The sequence below is a fragment of the Thalassophryne amazonica genome, chromosome 7 (genome assembly GCF_902500255.1).
Source record: "Thalassophryne amazonica chromosome 7, fThaAma1.1, whole genome shotgun sequence".
Taxonomy (NCBI): domain Eukaryota; kingdom Metazoa; phylum Chordata; class Actinopteri; order Batrachoidiformes; family Batrachoididae; genus Thalassophryne; species Thalassophryne amazonica.
Genome location: NC_047109.1, coordinates 70384829 through 70403734, shown reverse-complemented (window position 1 = coordinate 70403734; position 18906 = coordinate 70384829). Strand labels below are relative to the sequence as shown.

At 39.9% G+C, this 18906-nt stretch overlaps 1 protein-coding gene across 1 annotated transcript; it reads left to right on the top strand.

Annotated features, from left to right (window-relative positions):
* The first annotated feature begins 1023 nt into the window (after positions 1 to 1023).
* LOC117513463 (cysteine/serine-rich nuclear protein 1-like) lies at positions 1024 to 17909 on the top strand. The gene is made up of 6 exons (XM_034173642.1): positions 1024 to 1153; positions 2556 to 2815; positions 4926 to 5222; positions 5332 to 5556; positions 16332 to 16440; positions 17698 to 17909. The coding sequence occupies exons 1-6, from the start codon at positions 1024 to 1026 to the stop codon at positions 17907 to 17909; spliced, it is 1233 nt and encodes a 410-aa protein (XP_034029533.1).
* Positions 17910 to 18906: the final 997 nt, after the last annotated feature.

Genomic DNA, 18906 nt, shown 5'->3' with positions numbered 1-18906 from the left:
TGTTTTGGCGTGTTTGAGTAAAACAGGCATTTTTAACAACTTTCAGAAGAATCAACACTCTTTAATAAGGAGGTAAGTGTTGATAATAAGTGTAGATGAACCTGATATGTGCCTGATGTAGGAATATAATCTGATTCTGATGGTTTGTTCTGTGTGGAGCTGTTCATTGTGGGGAGGGAATTCATTTTGCCACCTCTGTGACACCTGGCTGAAGAGCACCTCGGCAGATTCATCCTTTATCTGGCTGTCTGTGGGCGCCTGATGGAATGACGGTGAAGCGTAAAACAGCGCCCCCCACAGACACCTTAGTTCATTTTTCATTACAGAAGAAAAAACGACTGTCAGGGTCGGGTACAACTGTGTGCTCCGTCAGCGCCATCTAGTGTTTACATTGGCAATTGCGTCTGTTTGTGAACAGGACCAGTCTGTGAAGACGGTAAATATGAGGGCACTGTGCCCGGCACTGCCCGGGTTAACCTGTTTTAGACATAAGCCAAGTGCCAATCATTTTAATCAAAACAACTGCCCAACATTTGTTTTTGTAATGCTGATGTCTTATAAATATAATAGTTAATGGGCTAAAAAAAGACAAACACATTTGAAGTCCTTTATGCAGTATTTGTTTTGCAATCAAATTTATAACAAAATTACACACAAAAGGTAGGTAACAGTAAATGTACAAACAGACGAGTTAATTTGAACAACTGTTTTTATCGCCCAACGTGCAGAAATGAAAAAAATGCTAGAAAGAGTTACAGAACAAAATATCTCCAACACGTGAAGCTGAGGTGGTCTCACTTCGCGAAGCACATGGGGCCCGTCAGTTCCATTCCAGGATTGTCTGTGCAAAAGTGGAGCGTGCACTCTCTTACGTGCAGCATGCATACTATTTGTTGATAGAGTTGAATCATATCCACTGATAACAAACCTGACTCCTGAAGACTGGTGAATGAAAGAAGATGATATGCTTCTAATCTCTCTTGTCTCCTCTTAGGTCCTCTGCAGACTGCTCGTACTGTCACAATGAATGGGCACCTTAAGAGGACGTTTGACGAAGTGCACAAGGACCCATGTTGCTCCTCACCCTCAACCTCCTCCTCTGCTACTTTGGGTTCTAGTCCCAGCAACCAAAGCTCACCAGCAACAAATTTCAGTGAGTGTCCCAGTCCAGCTAAAGCACTACGTGTATGTGTGTGTGTGTGTGTGTATGTATATATATATATATATGCTAGTGATCACGTTGGCCTGTGACTCCATCTCTGTTTCACCACCTTATAGCTGTACTTTTGTGCTCGAGATTTCACTTTACAGGATGTAAGGGTGTTGAAATCTTGTTTGCAGTATCCAGTGTTGCCACAGTTACTTTGAAAAAGTAATCCAATTACTGATTACTGATTACTCCTTGAAAAAGTAACTTAGTTACTTTACTGATTACTCAATTGGAAAAGTAACTAAGTTAGATTACTAGTTACTTTTTTAGTTACTTTCCCCAGCTGCCGACAACAACCCTCTGCCACCTCAAAATGACAATACCTGTTTTGCCAAAACTCACTTTATAGTCACCCTTTCTTGAATAAAATGAAAATAAATATTTGTTTTACAAAAAGTAAAATAAAGACCTCTTTCTTGACCTCATATTTAACTATTGACAGCACTGCAACAGTAAAACTTGCAGTTTCTAACCTACATTGTTTATAAATGTAACTATAAAATTCATTCTAACATTTAAATTATCTCTAAACATTTTACTTGTCGAAATTATTATTATTTTAAGTAGTATTAGTAGTTGTAGTAAAAAAAACAGCTTCAAAACTGGACCTTTAATCTAGGGGTGTTGTGGGGGCGTGGGGCAAGGATGTGCCCCACGCCCCCATTCCATTTGGATTCGCCCCTGGTTTGTCGTTTGAGCACAAAGAATGGATAACATTTATATATGCAGAAAACATGACCAGATTTACAGGTAAGAAAGTTTTATTGTTTTCACATAATGTGGTCCTCAGAAAGAGAGTTTAGGTGCATCTGAATAGCAGCAGATCGAGCGGCTCAGCTCAGAATTCTAAATAAAGGAGAAAGAAAAGCACGAGTCGTAGCTGCTGCTGCTGCAAAAAAAAAAAAAAAGCGGACGAAAAGCTCACAGCTCGCTTAAAGTGGGCAGTTCAGTCGAACCCCGACCTCCTGCCCACGGACCAAGTTTAATGCTGCTATCGACCCACAATGCAAAAATAATAGTAACGCACAGTGACTTGGAGAAGTAACTTTAATCTGATTACTGATTTGGAAAGATTAACGCGTTAGATTACTCGTTACTAAAAAAAAGTGGTCAGATTAGAGTAACGCCGGCTCAATGGCAGTATCATAGTGTCATTTAATTGAGTATGATTGGCCTTATGAATATGTCCTTTTTCAATCTGTTCAGCAGCACTTTCACGTATCCGAAGAAAGTGGCAGAGTATTTTGCCACCTAGTGGTGCAATTGTGGCAGTGTGCTTTTGACAAAAAGTCATGTACTCAAGAGTAAAAAACATAATCAAGACCAACTGTTTCTCTATCCACAGCAACCTCCATCCTTAAGAAGTCCAAGAAAATACAGCGGACCAATGTGACCTTTGGCCAGGTGACAGTATTCTCCTTCCCTCGGTGTCAGAGCTTCATTACGGTTCCCAGTCAAGGAGGCTGCACTCTGGGCATGATGCCGCACCACAGCACATGCCACAGATACACACTTCCTGAGTTCGTCATGGAGCAGCAGTCCCAGCGCCGGCAAAAACTCTTGAATCGACTCAAGGAAGACAAGCTAGAGGCTCTCAAATGGAAGGTGAGTCTTCTGCTGGTCAATATTATCAGTTATCAAGTTGTTCACCAATGAATATGGCTTTATACAATATGGTGTATGGTTTTCTGAAGGGTGTATAAAGCCATATTCATTGGTAAAACAACTTGATAACGATTTTATCATATACCTATAAATGATAAATGTTGTATGGTTTTCTGAAGTGTGTATAAAGCCATATTCATTGGTAAAACAACTTGATAACGATTTTATCATATACCCATAAATGATAAATGTTGTATGGTTTTCTGAAGGGTGTATAAAGCCATATTCATTGGTAAAACAACTTGATAATGATTTTATCATATACCCATAAATGATAAATGTTGTATGGTTTTCTGAAGGGTGTATAAAGCCATATTCATTGGTAAAAACAACTTGATAACGATTTTATCATATACCCATAAATGATAAATGTTGTATGGTTTTCTGAAGGGTGTATAAAGCCATATTCATTGGTAAAACAACTTGATAACGATTTTATCATATACCTATAAATGATAAATGTTGTATGGTTTTCTGAAGGGTGTATAAAGCCATATTCATTGGTAAAACAACTTGATAACGATTTTATCATATACCTATAAATGATAAATGTTGTATGGTTTTCTGAAGTGTGTATAAAGCCATATTCATTGGTAAAACAACTTGATAACGATTTTATCATATACCCATAAATGATAAATGTTGTATGGTTTTCTGAAGGGTGTATAAAGCCATATTCATTGCTGAACAACTTGATAACGATTTTATCATAAACAGTAGTCCCTCATTTATCGTGGGAGTTACGTTCTAAAAATAAGCCACGGTAGGCGAAATCCGCGAAGTAGTCAGCGTTATTTTTTACAATTATTATAGACGTTTTAAGGCTGTAAAACCCCTCACTACACACTTTATACACTTTTTTCAAACAGGCATTAACATTTTCTCACTTTTCTCTCCAGTGTAAACACTCAAAGTTCAAACCTTAGTAGAAAAAAAATAGAACGTTTTCCTATAAATAATTACAATGGCTTTTAGAACTAATGAATTTAATTTTAACGATCAACCTACGAGGTTGGACACGTAAGAAATTATTAATAGTGACTCACCAGTATTTCATAGTTCCTCTTCGTCGTGGCGCTGCTCTGCTGATTGGCTGATTATTCGGGTGGTATGAAAAATATTACCCGTCCATGAAAAGGGTGTATTGCTATTTATTCTTTAGTGTTTTATCCAATCATATTGGCGTATCATTTATAGGTATATGATCATTTACTTAAACCCTCCTCATGGTACAAAGGTAACAGTTTCATATCTAAAGGTGAAGACTGCGTATCTCTCTCTTTGAAAATGATCCTTTTTATGGAAGTATTCATTCCTATGGAGTTGATCTAATTCTTTATTCAATGGTATTATTCAATGTTCATTTTCCATGATGAATTAGAATTAGCCAAACGTGGCTTTGCTAACCTTCAAATAAGAATTTCTTGAAGACTCTGATAGTTTATGAGCCAGTTATCAGTTTTGACCTAATTGTTCCCACATAAGGTGACAATCCAGCCTCAGTGTACCATGGCCTACACAAAAATGTATGAAAACTATCCCAGGGTGGTAGCTGTCGCCAGCTGGGAGTCAGTGAAGAATTACACAGAGGTCAAAATGTAAAAATGCTTCAATCATGTTGAAAACTATACTACATTATTTGTCTGATCATAATGATTCCAAAAAGGTATAGATTGGACTATCTATGACTTAATGTTGTGGAGTTAGGGGGTTAAAACAGCAAAAATGGTGACAAAGGTCAGTTTCAGTTTGTACAGGGGTCAAAAGTTAAAGTTGCTCCAATTTCAGTAAAAAATGATGCAAGTTACTGGTTGACATAAAAGGATTAATAAATTAAATAGTCTTGACTGTGTTGAATGTTTGGTCTCCAAAGTAAAGGTTAAACAAGGTCGATGTCCACTAGATTCTATGACTTGTGACATATGTTACTCTGTAACATGATAACAAAGCATGTCAGATGGTACAAACTATTCCTTTTTAGAACCCTATTAACACAAACAGTAACTGTGAATTGTTACATCACCATAATGTTCTCTTTTTGTCTCACCAGCTGACTAACAAAGGAACCCAGAAATGCCAGTTTGCTGAGCAGCTCACAGTCAATGACATTCATGAGAGCTGGGTCAGCATCAATGACGTAAACCCGGACGAGGTCTCGTTTCCCCTGGCATACACACCTAGTCGCCGTTCTGCACTGCTTAAAGCAGCTGGTGTGCAAAACTTAGACATGGAGGAGGAGACACAGCTGGAGAACCTGAGGATCTCCAGGCTGAAACGTGGTTGTGACTGTAAGGGCGTCTGCCAACCTGAGACCTGCAGCTGCAGCTTGGCGGGCATCAAATGTCACGTAAGAACAGTTTGCCTGTAAAACTTCTGCTCTGTTGGATTTAGTGACTCAATACAAGCGCCACCTGTTTTATGTGTATTTGAGTAGTAATGTAACTACTTCCTCACAGGTCAAACGTTCTGCTTCGATATGTGGCTGCACCATGGACGGCTGTGGGAACACCAAAGGTCGCATCCACTCCAACCCCATCAGGGTGCAAGACCACTGCATGCAGACCCTGCTGAGACTGAAGCTGGAGAAGAGACTGAAAGAGCGTTGCACAGAGAAGATGGAGGAGGGGGACGAGGAGGACGAGGAGTACGAGGATGCTGCTGAAGCCCCCCTGTTGCAGACGGTTCCCTGCAGCCACCCCAGGAGAACAAGCCCTTTCCTTTATCTTTCTTTGTGTTTTTCATCATGTTTTTGCTATTTTGTTTATTCTTTGTTCAGTTATTTTTTAGCATGACTGAATACGCAACACAAGAATAATCAATGTCACTTTAAATAACAATCAATTTTTCTATGCATCTTTTTTATTAGGAGTAATGAAGTATAAACCTGAAGAGTCCGACCCCTAAAAAAAATAAAAAATTTAATTTACAAAAAATATTGGCTTTTCACTTGAACTTAAACACTGTTGAGACAACTAACAAATAAGTATTCAGACAAACAAATAAACAAAAGCATTATGTTCACAAGACAGCAAGGTGTCTTAGTGGTTAGCACTGGTTGCCTCACAGCGAGAAGGTTGTGGATTTGCTTTCCATCTGGTCCTTTCTGTGTGGAGTTTGCATGTTCTCTTGTATTTGTGTGGGTTTCCTCCGTGTGCTCTGGCTTTCATATATACAAAGACAAGCATGCTGGGTGAACTGGAGACTTTAAACTGACGGTGGGTGTGGATGTGTTTGTCTGTCTGTCTGTTTCAGCTCAGGTCACTTAAAAACATATAAATACACTCTAAAAATTCAGATAGAAGAAATCAAATTTGAATAACATATATTATAACACTATGCCCTGTGATAGACTGGTGTCCTGTCCAGGGTGTATTTGTCCTCATGCCCTGTGGCTGCTGGGAAAAACAGCCATCCTGGGACTTAACTGGAGTATGTAGGATATAGAAAATGGATGGCTTATGGATGGCCATTTTGCTCCTCAACATAATGATTCACCATGTTGTGTTTCTTTAGCATTTGTTTGAATTTATTTATTGAGGTGGATATTTTAAGGCGTCAGTTTAAGGAACAATTGGACACTTGGCAGAGATCGAGTCCCTCACTTCCAACCCTGCCAACATTGTGGTCCAACTTCGGTTTCATACAAATATACAAAAAAAAAAAAAAAAAAAAAAAACAACAACAACAACAACAAAAAAACAAACAGACTGTGTACTTCCTCAGTGTAATGAAAAAAAAAATCACGTCAAATTAGTCCAGCTCTTCATGCCTCCACACAGCTTACAGTGGAGTGGATTTGTTTTGTGTGTGTGTTTTAGAAGAATTAGCACCATCAATTGCTCCTTCAAATCATCATTTGTCAGCAAAACAAACTCAGCATGTTTAGCTAAACACCGCCCCCACTAGTGGGCAGGGTTCACAGTGTGCAGTGGTACAGAACGTATGGAACCAAATTTGCACACAAAATGCAACTAAAGACAAATGGGACAAATAATCCATGTCACGTGACAGAGAAACCACCAACCAAATGACAAGGATCCACTCCACCATTATATAACAACTGTTTTGTAGCTACTCCAGAAAACTGTGGATTAAAATCTCACAGCTCGCTGAATGCGTTGGAAGTGGGCAGTTCAGTCAAACCCCGACCCCCTGCCCACGGGCCAAGTTTAACGGTGGAATTAACACACAATGCAAAAATGATAGTAACACACAATGACTTGGAGAAGTAATTTTAATTGGATTAGAGTTGCACGTTTGTAAGTTACTAGCACGTTACTGACATCACTGCCAGTCAGCAACAACCTCCAAGTCTCCATTTGAATATGTCGAAAGTACAGACTTCAAACAATATACCAGTTTTTATATTTTGTTGCAACTCAACACAAATGGAACAAATAATCCATGTCACGTGACACACAAACCACCAATCAAATGACAAGGAAAACTTGAATGATGATTAATAATTTTCGCTATGTTTTTTTCCTGAATGTTATGGTCAGTTTTGGTGCATGTTTTTGCAGAAACGCACAGCAAACGGGACTTCCACTTTCTCGTTGGCTTTCCCTTGGTGCAGCAGTTACAGGGGAAATAAACACGACTTCTCCTTTATCATTGAGGGATAAATGTATGACCTAAACCAATCAAAATCACCAGCTTTAGTTTTCACAAAAAGGTTTGATTTTGTGATTCATAAAAGTTTTCAAACATGTGGTCTCTTTCCACAAACACGATCACCACAGACATTCAGTTGTCAAGTTGGAGAAGTCATTATGAAATTATTCCTTCATTCATTCTCTGTACCTGCTTATTCCACAATGAGACGTTAAGAAATTATTATTATGATGATTGTTATTAGGATTACATCTCCCAGCTGTCTTGGGAATGCCTTGTAATGCCCCAGGAAGAGTAAGTACTTGGCTGAGGATAGTGAAGTGTGGGATGAGCTGCTTAGTCTGCGGATACCACGATCCAGACACAGATAATAATCAGAAAATGAATGAATGATGGATTATCTATTATCTGGGCCGAGGTCATGGTTTAGTAGTAGAAGTACTAGTAGTAGTTGTAGTAGTAGTCAGATAATAATTGTTGTTATTGTTCCTTTATTGTCATAATGAAATCAACATAATTTATTTCATGATATGTATGTTGTGTGGGCCGCTGAAGAGGAGGTACTGCTGGCCCACCACCACCAGATGGCGCCCTGCTTGAAGTGCGGGCTTCAAGCACGAGAGGGCTTCATAGCAACCGGGAGTGACAGCTGTCACTCGTCATCAGCACCAGCTGTCACTCATCCACATCACCACCACCATAAAGGCCGGACTGCAACTCCACCTCCCCGCCGAGAAATCAGCTACCAGAAGAGGTAATTTCTCTGCTAACCTTAACTCTGACTTATAGTCTGATACCTTTTTGCAGCCGTTTTCCTGTAGTGGTGCCTTATCTGTGGGATTGGCGTTTGGTGTGATCACCGACGGCTTCGCTTCACACCCCAACCAGATAAGTGGTTAGACAGGAGCTGCACGAGTGTGTGATTGGAGGTGGAGGTGCTCCCTCCCAAAAGAACACAGACTGTGGGATTACTGAGTGTGCGAACTCACACTCATCTATACTGTTTTTGTTCTCTGCCAGCAGTACCAGGTCTGACAGCTGGAGACGGTGGCCACCTGGGGATCCAGGACTTGGCGGCTCCGGTGTTCTTCAGATCCGTTGGTGGTGAGGGCCGTGTGGGATCCGGCTCGGTTCTGGACGGACGTCTCCTATCCTCAAGCCTGCCCACATGTCACTCAACATATAATTGTTTGTAGTAGCAAAACTGTATTTGTCTGTATTCCGTTGTGCACTTCACAACATTAAATTGTTACTGTTTGGCTTATCCATTGCCCGTTCATTTAACGCCCCCTGTTGTGGGTCCGTGTTCCTACATCTTCACAACAATGTAGTTAGTTTGTCATTTACAAGGCAACACATGGTGATGTCATCTGTGTCTTCATTTGGAAAGCTGAGGTTTCTTCAGTGCATCAATTGAAATATGTGTGTTTTAAAGACAGGCTTGTTTATTCATTCATTGGAAATACAACACCTGATCAATGTTTAGTTGTCCAAAATGTAATTTCAATAGGTGTATCTGTGACCAATTCCTCATAATAGCCATTCTCATTATTTACTCAATATAACTACTGGATTAAGTTTTGACCTTGACCTTCAATCTCCTTGACAGAACCTCAGTCATTCTACTGAGTTTGGTCCAAAGTGGATCAAAACTTTGCCAAAAAGGATGAAAAACTACAAATAATTTATTAGGCAGTGTATATTTTGCCGGATACGGTAAACACGCACCTAGGGATATTTGACCGGATCTCCTCACTGATTGGCTAGTTCAAATGTCATTGTAGAGGGTATTTCAACATGGTGGTGCCCTCGGCATTGAGTGTTGGTGCTAATTTTTCATCTTTAAATGCCATTTTGGGTGCGATAAAGTTGTTTGAATTGGAACAGAAAATCACCTACTGGTGCAGGGATTCTCAGACGCTAAAAGCAACGCAAAAACGTGGCATAGCCATATCCGAAACAATTTCCACCATGTGGCGAAAATTATTTCCACAGTGCCTGAAATTATTTCACAATGAACTACATAAACAAAAATAACCACACAACGAACAAAAGACAGAACTCTGAGTGGAATAAAATCATAAAATAATTGAATTTATTTGAAATGTCCACAAAGGACAAAACAGTGACACATAAAATAATCCTGGTGTGTTACAGTAAAGCTTTAGCTTTGTGTAACAGCCATGTAATAGCTAACTAGCTAACTAGCTGTGTAGGAGTCATCAGCCGATCACTATAATTCCAAAATGCACAAATTGTCTCAACCAGCTCATTCCATTGTAAAGCACACACACAAAAAAAATCTAATTATACACAGCATTATATCAACAAACCACATTTTTCCCCGCAGTCATCACAAAATGCAAAAATCAAAACATGAAACAGCAAAGAAAAACACATTTGGAGAAACGACGCCAAACGTCACGGGACAAAATTTACAACTAATAGTTTGAGTATAATGTGTGAAATAATGGTTAAAAGGTGAACCAAAGGAGAATCTCCTACCTGCGTGTGAAGTTTGAGCGGTGATAAGCTTCTGAAATGTGACTTTTGAGTTGTAACGATCGATGGTCACCGCGGCCACAGGCCGCAGCTCAGCGCCTCAGCTCCACTTAATGACACAAAAATGACAAGGAGCCAACAATTTACCACCACAGCTTCACCACATGACTGCAAGAATGGATTTCAATCTGATCAATGACCAAAAATTGTATTGATCTTCAAAAAATGCAGATGTCTGTGACTTTATTTAAATTAAACCTGTAAAATTTATTCAAACTATAACAGACGCGTATGTGATGGAGATACAATTTTATATAGTGTTTGCCTTTTTATTTTATTTCGTTTTAGAAAAAAATGGTGGAAAATATTAATTGTTGAGTTGATTTGTCAGCGTATTTGTTTATTTGACATATCTGTTGTGAAAGTGTAGTGACACGGACCCACAACAGGGGGCGCAAATGAACGGTCAATAGATGAGCCAAAAAGTAACAATTTAATGTTGTGAAGGTGCACAACGAATACACAGACTGTCAGAGAGACAGCTGTCACTCCCGGCTGTGTCCGTGGCGGCAGCGCCCTCTCGTGCCTGAAGCCCGCACTTCAGGCAGGGCGCCCTCTGGTGGTGGGCCAGCAGTACCTCCTCTTCTGGCGGCCCACACAACAATATCATGTGAGTTCTTAGTTTGTTTTTTTAACACATTTGCAAAAAAAAAAAAAAAAAAAAAAAAAAAAAAAAAAAAAATTTCACATTGTCATTATTGTGTGTAGAATTTTAAGGGGCAAAAATGAATTTCATCCATTTTGGAATAAGGCTGTAATATAACAAAATGTGGTGGAAAAAGTGCAGCGCTGTGAATACTTTCTGGATGCACTGGATCTGACGCACTGGAAGGAATCAACCAAAAGCAAACTGAAATGCTATTTGGGCCTAAAAAACAAAACAAAACAAACAAAAAAAACAGTGGCACAATACTGATTCAAAGCTCAGGAAATCCTTGACTATATGCTGAGTCAGTGAGTACAGCCTCACCATGAAAAAGCCAGTGTTGTGAAAGTGTAGTGACACGGACCCACAACAGGGGGCGCAAATGAACGGTCAATAGATGAGCCAAAAAGTAACAATTTAATGTTGTGAAATGTGCACAACGAAATACAGACAATCTCAGAATATAATTACAGTCAAATCACAAAGGTGACGTGTGGGCAGGCTCGAGGATAGAAGACGTCTGTCCTGAGAAGAGCCGGAACCACACGATTTCTGCCGCCACTGAACCTGGTGAATACTGGAGCCGCCAAGTCCCGAATTCCCAGGTGATCACCGTCCCCGACTGTCGGATCTGGTACTGCTGGCGAGAACAAAGACAGTCAAGTGTAGGTGTGTGCACACCCAGTAACAACAACGGTGGGAATGCCACCTCCACCTCTCACTCAATATGTAGCAGAGTACCGCAGTGATTCCTCAGGGAAAAAGAGTGCCGTCCAGCACTCACTCAGCTTCCACAGAAAGAAGGACCGGTACTCCTGCAAGCACTCACAATGTACAGATATATCGTAAAACAAATGGCTGAGGATATTACCTCCAAAGAAGTACGATATCTCGGCGATGAGGTGGAGATGACGTCTGGGTTTTATGGAGTGCGATGATGAAGAATGAGTGACAGCTGTCAGGAAATAATGAGTGACAGCTGTCACTCCCGGCTGTGTCCGTGGCGGCAGCGCCCTCTCGTGCCTGAAGCCCGCACTTCAGGCAGGGCGCCCTTTGGTGGTGGGCCAGCAGTACCTCCTCTTCTGGCGGCCCACACAACAGCCAGCACAGACAGACCTGGTCCAAAGAAGACAGACTGTGCACTCACTGTGGTCCAACGGACTAAAACCACCATAAACCCAAACTCTCTGTACACCCCAGCACACACAACACAGAAACACACCTGTCTATTAAAAAAGGTTGCAGTGTTCAGTTTCTATTTGTACTTAAACTTTTAATTGCAATGTTTACATATTTCTACCTTGAAGTTATTTCTGAGTTCTAACTTCTATATACTCCTTTTAACAGCAAAACACATTATTCTTAAAATTTAAAGTTAATTGTCTTGTATGTACATAGGCCCTTTTAATGCAAAATTATAACAATGCACAATTGTTTACATGCCTTATGTTTTATAGTCTTTCTCATGAGGTGAAAGCACAATTTTTATTAGTATTTATTTTATTATTTGATTGCTGCATTCCTTTGTTTTATGTTACACCTGCTTTAGCAATGTAATGCCAACAAAGTGCATTTTGAATTGAATTGAATTGAAGTGAATGAGAATCACATGGATTTGAGGGTGTTTTTTGGAGGTGGAGCTGTCCACGGTGCTGACCTGTTCTTTCAGCCTTCGTGCTCAGCAGCGGACAGACGTCCCGATTTATAAAATCTCAGAAAACAGCTGCAAAGCGCGCGGGAAGGAAAAAGTTTTGCGCGTTGGGGTGGAGACAGATTTGCGGTGATTTACTCAGAGTAAATGTGCAGTTCAAGGCGACCTGTAATGTGACGTAGAAAGCAGCATCTAAATCAGGATTTTGTGCGTTTATGAACTCAAGCGCAAATGAAATTAAATCAGCACCTAAATTACTGAACTCAGGTGCAAAGTACCTCTTTATTCATATGTAATATCCACGGAACACAACTCTGTCCTTGAACAGTAGCATCGTTTATTGCTGACTATATTAGTATATACATGATCATTATTATTTCTTTAAAGTCTGATGTATTTTTTGAAACTGATCACACTCGGTGCTGTTAATACGTCATCTGGCAGGCTGCTGCTCCATGGATCAAACACGATCATTATAAATGACAGTTTCCTCTAATCCAGACAAAACCTTCTTTCAAATCATTTCTTAGAGCAGGAGTTCACGTGCACTATGTGTCATGCGCTTCTTTACGCACGGACTGTGAGACAAAACTGTGTTCACATGCTGACAAAGAAAGAAAGAAAGAAAGAAAGAAAGAAAGAAAGAAAGAAAGAAAGAAAGAAAGAAAGAAAGAAAGAAAGAAAGAAAGAAAATCTGCTGCTGATGGCATCGATTTGCGAGTTTGAAACTTTGTCGTTCACTGATGCGCTTGACAGTCTGATGGTCCACATTACCGTCCCAGCACACAATAAATAAATAGGCGAGAAGGTTAAGTGTTCCCCCCAAAAAACCAAGGAACTTGTATTTTCAGGGGAAACTGTTTGTCAGTTCTCTGGATTACTCACTTTTTCAGTCAATCGCCCATCCCTATTTATTACCCACAAAACAGTGTGTAACTGCAGTTTTCCACACTGTGCACCTTTTAAATCTGATGTGGATCTTGTTTCAGCCTGCTGTGGTCTATCATTTAAAGTGAATCATTGTGAAATAACTGACAGACAGTTGTCATATTTGTCTCATAAAGAATCAAACAGACAACTTGATAAATGTCTGAGGCCAGTCTAGTACCCGTACTCTTTTAATACAAAGCTACCCTGTTGTAACATGTGCAGAATGTTTCTTGGCATTGTCTTGCTGAAATAAGCAGGGACGTCCCTGAAAAAGACGTTTCTTGGATGGCAGCATGTGTTGTTCCAAAACCTGGTTGTATCTTTCAGCATTGATGGTGCCAACATAGATGTGTAAGTTGCCCATGTCATGGGCACTAACACACCCCCATACTATCACAGATGCTGGCTTTTGAACTTTGTGCTGGTAACAGTCTTTTTCCTCTTTTGTCCGGAGGACACAACATCCATGATTTCCAAAAACAATTTGAAATGTGGACTCCTCAGACCACAGCACACTTTTTCACTTTGTGTCTGTCCATTTCAAATGAGCTCAGGCCCAGAGAAGGCGGCTGTGTTTCTGGATGTTGTTGATGTATGGCTTTTGCTTTGCATGGTAGAGTTTTAACTTGCACTTGTAGATGTAGCAGCAAACTGTGTTAACTGACAATGGTTTTCTGAAATGTTTCTGGGCCCACGCGGTAAGATCCTTTACACAATGATGTTTTAATGCAGTGCGGCCTGAGGGATCGAAGGTCACGGGCATTCAATGTTGGTTTTCAGCCTTGCCGCTTACGTATAGAAAATTCTCCAGATTCTTTGAATCTTCTGATTATATTATGGACTGTAGATGATGGAATCCATAAATTCCTTGCAATTGAACACTGAGAAACATTGTTCTTAAACTGTTGGACTATTTTTTCATGCAGCTGTTCACCAAGTGGTGATCCTCACCCCATCTTTGCTTGTGAACAGCTGAGCCTTTTGGGGATGCTCCTTTTATACCCAGTCATGACACTCACTTGTTTCCAATTAGGTGTTCTTTGAGCATTCATCAACTTTCCCAGTCTTTTTTGCCCCATCCCAACGTTTTTTGAAACATGTTGCAGGGATCCATTTCAAAATGAGCAAATATTTGCACAAAAACAACAAAGTTTATCAGTTTGAACATTAAATATCTTGTCTTTGGATATCTATATTCAATTGAATATAGGTTGAAGAGGATTTGCAGGTCATTGTATGCTGTTTTTATTTACATTTTACACAAAGTCCAAACTTCGTTGGAATTGGGGTTGTAGATTTACATAAGTTTAATTAACTATAAATGGTCAAAAAAACTTTAACAATTACATTTTTTAAAAATTATTTTATTTAAGTTAGCAAAGTGAAATGGTTTAAGGCAATCGTTTCCTCAAATGGCTTGACTTCAACTAACTCATTGAGTTTTACAGTGTTCTAATAAAATTATTATAGTAAAATTAAATATATCTCTTGTTGTTTCTCCTCTTCAATTCACAAAAAAAAAATGATTTTGTGATTCATAAAAGTTTTCAAGCATCTTCTCTCCTCCCACAAACATGATGATAAGCATAAATTGTCAAGTTGGATAAGTCATTATGAAATTATTCATAATGACTTCATTTTCTACACCTACTTTTTCCAAGATGAGAAGTTAAGAAACTATTATGATGATGATTATTATCGAAATTACATCTCCCAGCTGGTTTGGGAATGCCTTGTCTTGCCCCAAGAAGAGTCAGTACTTGGTTGGGGTCAATGACGGCTCCTGATTACAAAGTTAAATAACAGCTCAAATAGTTCATTGTACTAAAGTCACAATTAAAGAGTTGTACTGCAAAGGGAAAGTGTAGCAACAAAGACTTTTACTCTGAAAGTCAATTGGGTACCAAATAAAAAGGGGATAGTTTCATTTAAACTTATTGTGAAATTACAGTCATCTGACAACCATCTGCTGACTGTAATGTAACAGTGGGACAGTCCTGTCATCTTTTTACACTCATAAATGGTTGTCTGTTACAGTCAGCACACTGTACAATAACGGCACCCTGCTGCCTGCTCCAGCTGGCAGTCTGTTCATTTGTGACAGTGTGATTTTTGGCTGTGATGCTTCAGATTGTAAACACTTCACTGATCTCTGTATGGATAAAGTTCAAATGCGTGCCCCCCCCCCCCCCCCCCCCACACACACACCTTTCACATGGTCGAGTATCTGTGCTCCATTGAAGTCCAACAGTGTCTTTCCTCTCTTGAACACTTGTAGGAGCTCTACTCCACACTGTGATGATGACCTGTCTCATCTCACCAATTCACAATTCTCAGAAGTCATGAAGAAGAGTGTCTGTCTGTCTGTCTGTCTGTTTGTCTGTCTGTGAACAATTTGCTGTTTGTCAGAGCTGCAGAACGTATTCTGTTCCATATGTGCCCTGCGATGGAGTGGCATGCTGTCCAGGGTTTACCCCGCCTCATGTCCCATGACTGCTGGGATAGACTCCAGCACCCCCCCCCACCCCCATGACCCTTAATTGGAGTAAGCGGGTATGGAAAATGAATGGATGGATGTGCCATGTGTACATGACAAACAGAACATGTGACCAGTTACCAAAACGTGGCTCCTAAGGGGAACAATTTCATAAGACATCTACAGCTGGATGTTTTGTTTTGACCTTACCAATCGATGCACTTGACAAACTGATAAGATTTGGAAGAGCATGAACACTCCATTTATATGTGCCTTTTGAGAACTGACCTGATGGATTGTGTTCTGTGCTGAGGCTGAATGCTCCCCTCAGCTGAGAACAGTGAGGTGGTCTCACTTGGCCAAGCACATGGGGCCCATCAGTTCCATTCCAGGTCTGTCTGTGCACAACCTGAATGTGCACTCGCTTACGAGCTGTGCAAATGCAGCTTGATTTACCATCAATACTGCTGCATCTTATCAACTGATAGCAAACCTGACCCCTGAAGGCTGTTGAATGAATGTCAGTAATCTCAAAGAAGCTTCCAATCCTTCTTTTCTCCTCGTTGGTGCTCTGCAGATTGAACACGCTCTCATGAGTGGGCAACTTAAGAGGACATTCGAGGAGAAGACTGAGGACCCATGTTACTCCTCACCCAACACTTTGGATTCCAGCCCCAACAACCCAGGTACACCAGCAACACATTTCAGTGAGTGTCCTCATCTGACACAACCACAAAATCACAGAAAGAGCTAAGGCTATTTGTGGTAATTTATGTGTTCTCATTTTTATCATGGTCAACTGACTCATCTTTACTGCTGCACCGTGGCTCTGATCACACATTGACACATCCAGGGCGGAGTTGAAGGAATTCATTGAGTTGGCAGAACATAAAACACTTAACACTTAATTTCATACTTCTTCAGTTAATACTGATTTTGAACTTTAAAGTTGCAAAGTGGGTTATTATATTATGCAGTAGGTGGTTGCCTTGGTTTCTGGCTCCATCTCCTTCTCACTGCTTCATAACTTCAGTTTTGTGCTTCAGGTTTCACTTGGCAGGATTTAAGGGTGTTGGAATCGTGTTTTCAGTGTAATTTTATTGGGTACATAGTAACTCCTGGATGATGTTCGGGCCAATCAGTGTGTTGCAGTTGAGTTCTGATGTTACCCCAAATGCAGAGAACAGGCAGGATATTTTCAAACAGTGTTCTTAATCAGTGTTGATTTCAGACCAAGTTCATACACAGGTGAGCAATGTTCAATGCACAAATTCCAAAAATCTGCAGGCTAAACTCAGGAAATGCAGACAGGCAGTGTAAGTGAACAACTGGAGACCAAACTTACAAAACATGAATGCAAAGGCAATTGGCATATCAGCAAGCAAGTAACAGAAAAGTAGGATTTCAGTACACTGGGAGGTGATTACAGCAGCAGGTGCACATACGGCTGAATGAATTCAGGTGTGAGCAAACAGCAATAACACAAACCAAAGAAGAACAGGGAAGACATTGTCAAAATAAAACAGGAAGTGGGACAAACTGACAAACCTATAGAACAAAACCAAACATCAATAAAACTTAGAAGACTGAAACCATAATTAAGGATTAAATCAGAACTAAAAATGCTAAATACTCATAAGGAAGAACTCGGATATAATTACTATACCAGAGAACAAAAACTTAACCAAAACTGGAAGTATTTTATGTACAAACCTGAGAACACAGCACAAGATATGAAAAAACACCAGGGACAGACAGCAGGAACATAAATCTGTGTCCTTTTTCAGTCTGTTCAGCAGTGTTTCCACTCACCACAAGAATTCAAGTGGCACAGTGTTGTGACACCTAGTGGTACAACTGTGACAGCATCTTCATGATGAAAAGATATGTATTCAATTTTTTTTTCTCGATAAAATCAATTCACATTATTTCTCCATCGACAGCCATGCCCACCCTTAAAAGGTCCAAGAAGACATGGCAGACCAGTGTGACCTTTGGTCAGATGATGATGTTCTTCTTCCCTCGCTGTCAGGGCTTCACTGCAGTTCCACGTCAAGGAGGCTGTACCTTGAGCATGATGCTGCACCACAGCACACAACGGATGTACACACTGACTGAGTTTGATGAGGAGCAGGTTTCGAGCAAAAATTCTTGAAATGAGTCAAGAAAGTCGAGCTCCAGATGAGTCTTTTGCTTGTAATTGTTTTCCTTTAACTATCCTAATGGCACAAAAATTACAAGTCTAATGCCGAAGGGTGCCCATCTTTCTCTTTAAAAAATGACTTTTGTTAACCTTCAAATGCACATTTCATGAAAACTCAGGTACATTCTACAGGTTTTTAGACTGTGCTGCAGTACACTGGTGCTGCATCTGTTTGTGCATACAAGAACAGAAAGTGCAGCACAGAAGACGTCACTTGTTTGTAGACTGTTAGCACAGCAAAGCATAGAACAGATTTCCTGTTCTGAATGAGTATGACAGTATATATAAAACTGAACTGAACAAAAAGTTCAAATGGGTTTATTTATATGTTATTCTGTCTGCCACAATCACACACACTGTTTTTGTTTTTAATCTCAGTCAAAGTTAATGTTCTTGTGTTCAGTCTCATGAGAGCTTCACACTGACCTTTGAACTTTCACAAACATTTGAAGCTGCAGAATTAACAGTGAAACAGCTTAACCCAAGAGATTCATCATGTTAAAGTCAGAAGACCTCGACCGGTTTATTGTGCATTCAGACTGACAGTAAAACTGATTTCAGGTTAATATAAGTGAATTGTTTCATTTCTACTAATGTCCTTGTTTTGTCTCACCAGCTGTCAAAGAAAGAAAGTTAACAGTGCGGGTTTACTGAACAGCTCAAAGTTGAGAATATTCCTCAGAGTGCGCTCAACATCAGTCATAAACTTGAACAAGCACTGGATTCCCCGATTCCAAAAAGGTATAGTTTGGACTATCTATGATGGAATGTTCTGGAATTATGGGCTAAAAACAGCAAAAATGGTGACAAAGATCAGTTTTAGTTTGTACAGGGGTCAAAAGTTAAAGTTGCTCCAATTCTAGTAAAAGGTGATGTAAATTATTAGTTGAAATAAAAGGATTAATAAATGGAATAGTTTTGACTGTACTGAATACTTGGTCTCCAAAGT

Excerpts from the sequence above, each read along its gene's own strand:
- LOC117513463 (XM_034173642.1), top strand. The coding sequence starts at position 1,024 with ATGAATGGGCACCTTAAGAGGACGTTTGACGAAGTGCACAAGGACCCA. Across the intron at positions 5,557-16,331 it reads AAGCCCCCCTGTTGCAGACG|ATTGAACACGCTCTCATGAG; the intron begins GTTCCCTGCAGC and ends GGTGCTCTGCAG. Across the intron at positions 16,441-17,697 it reads TTCCAGCCCCAACAACCCAG|CCATGCCCACCCTTAAAAGG; the intron begins GTACACCAGCAA and ends CTCCATCGACAG.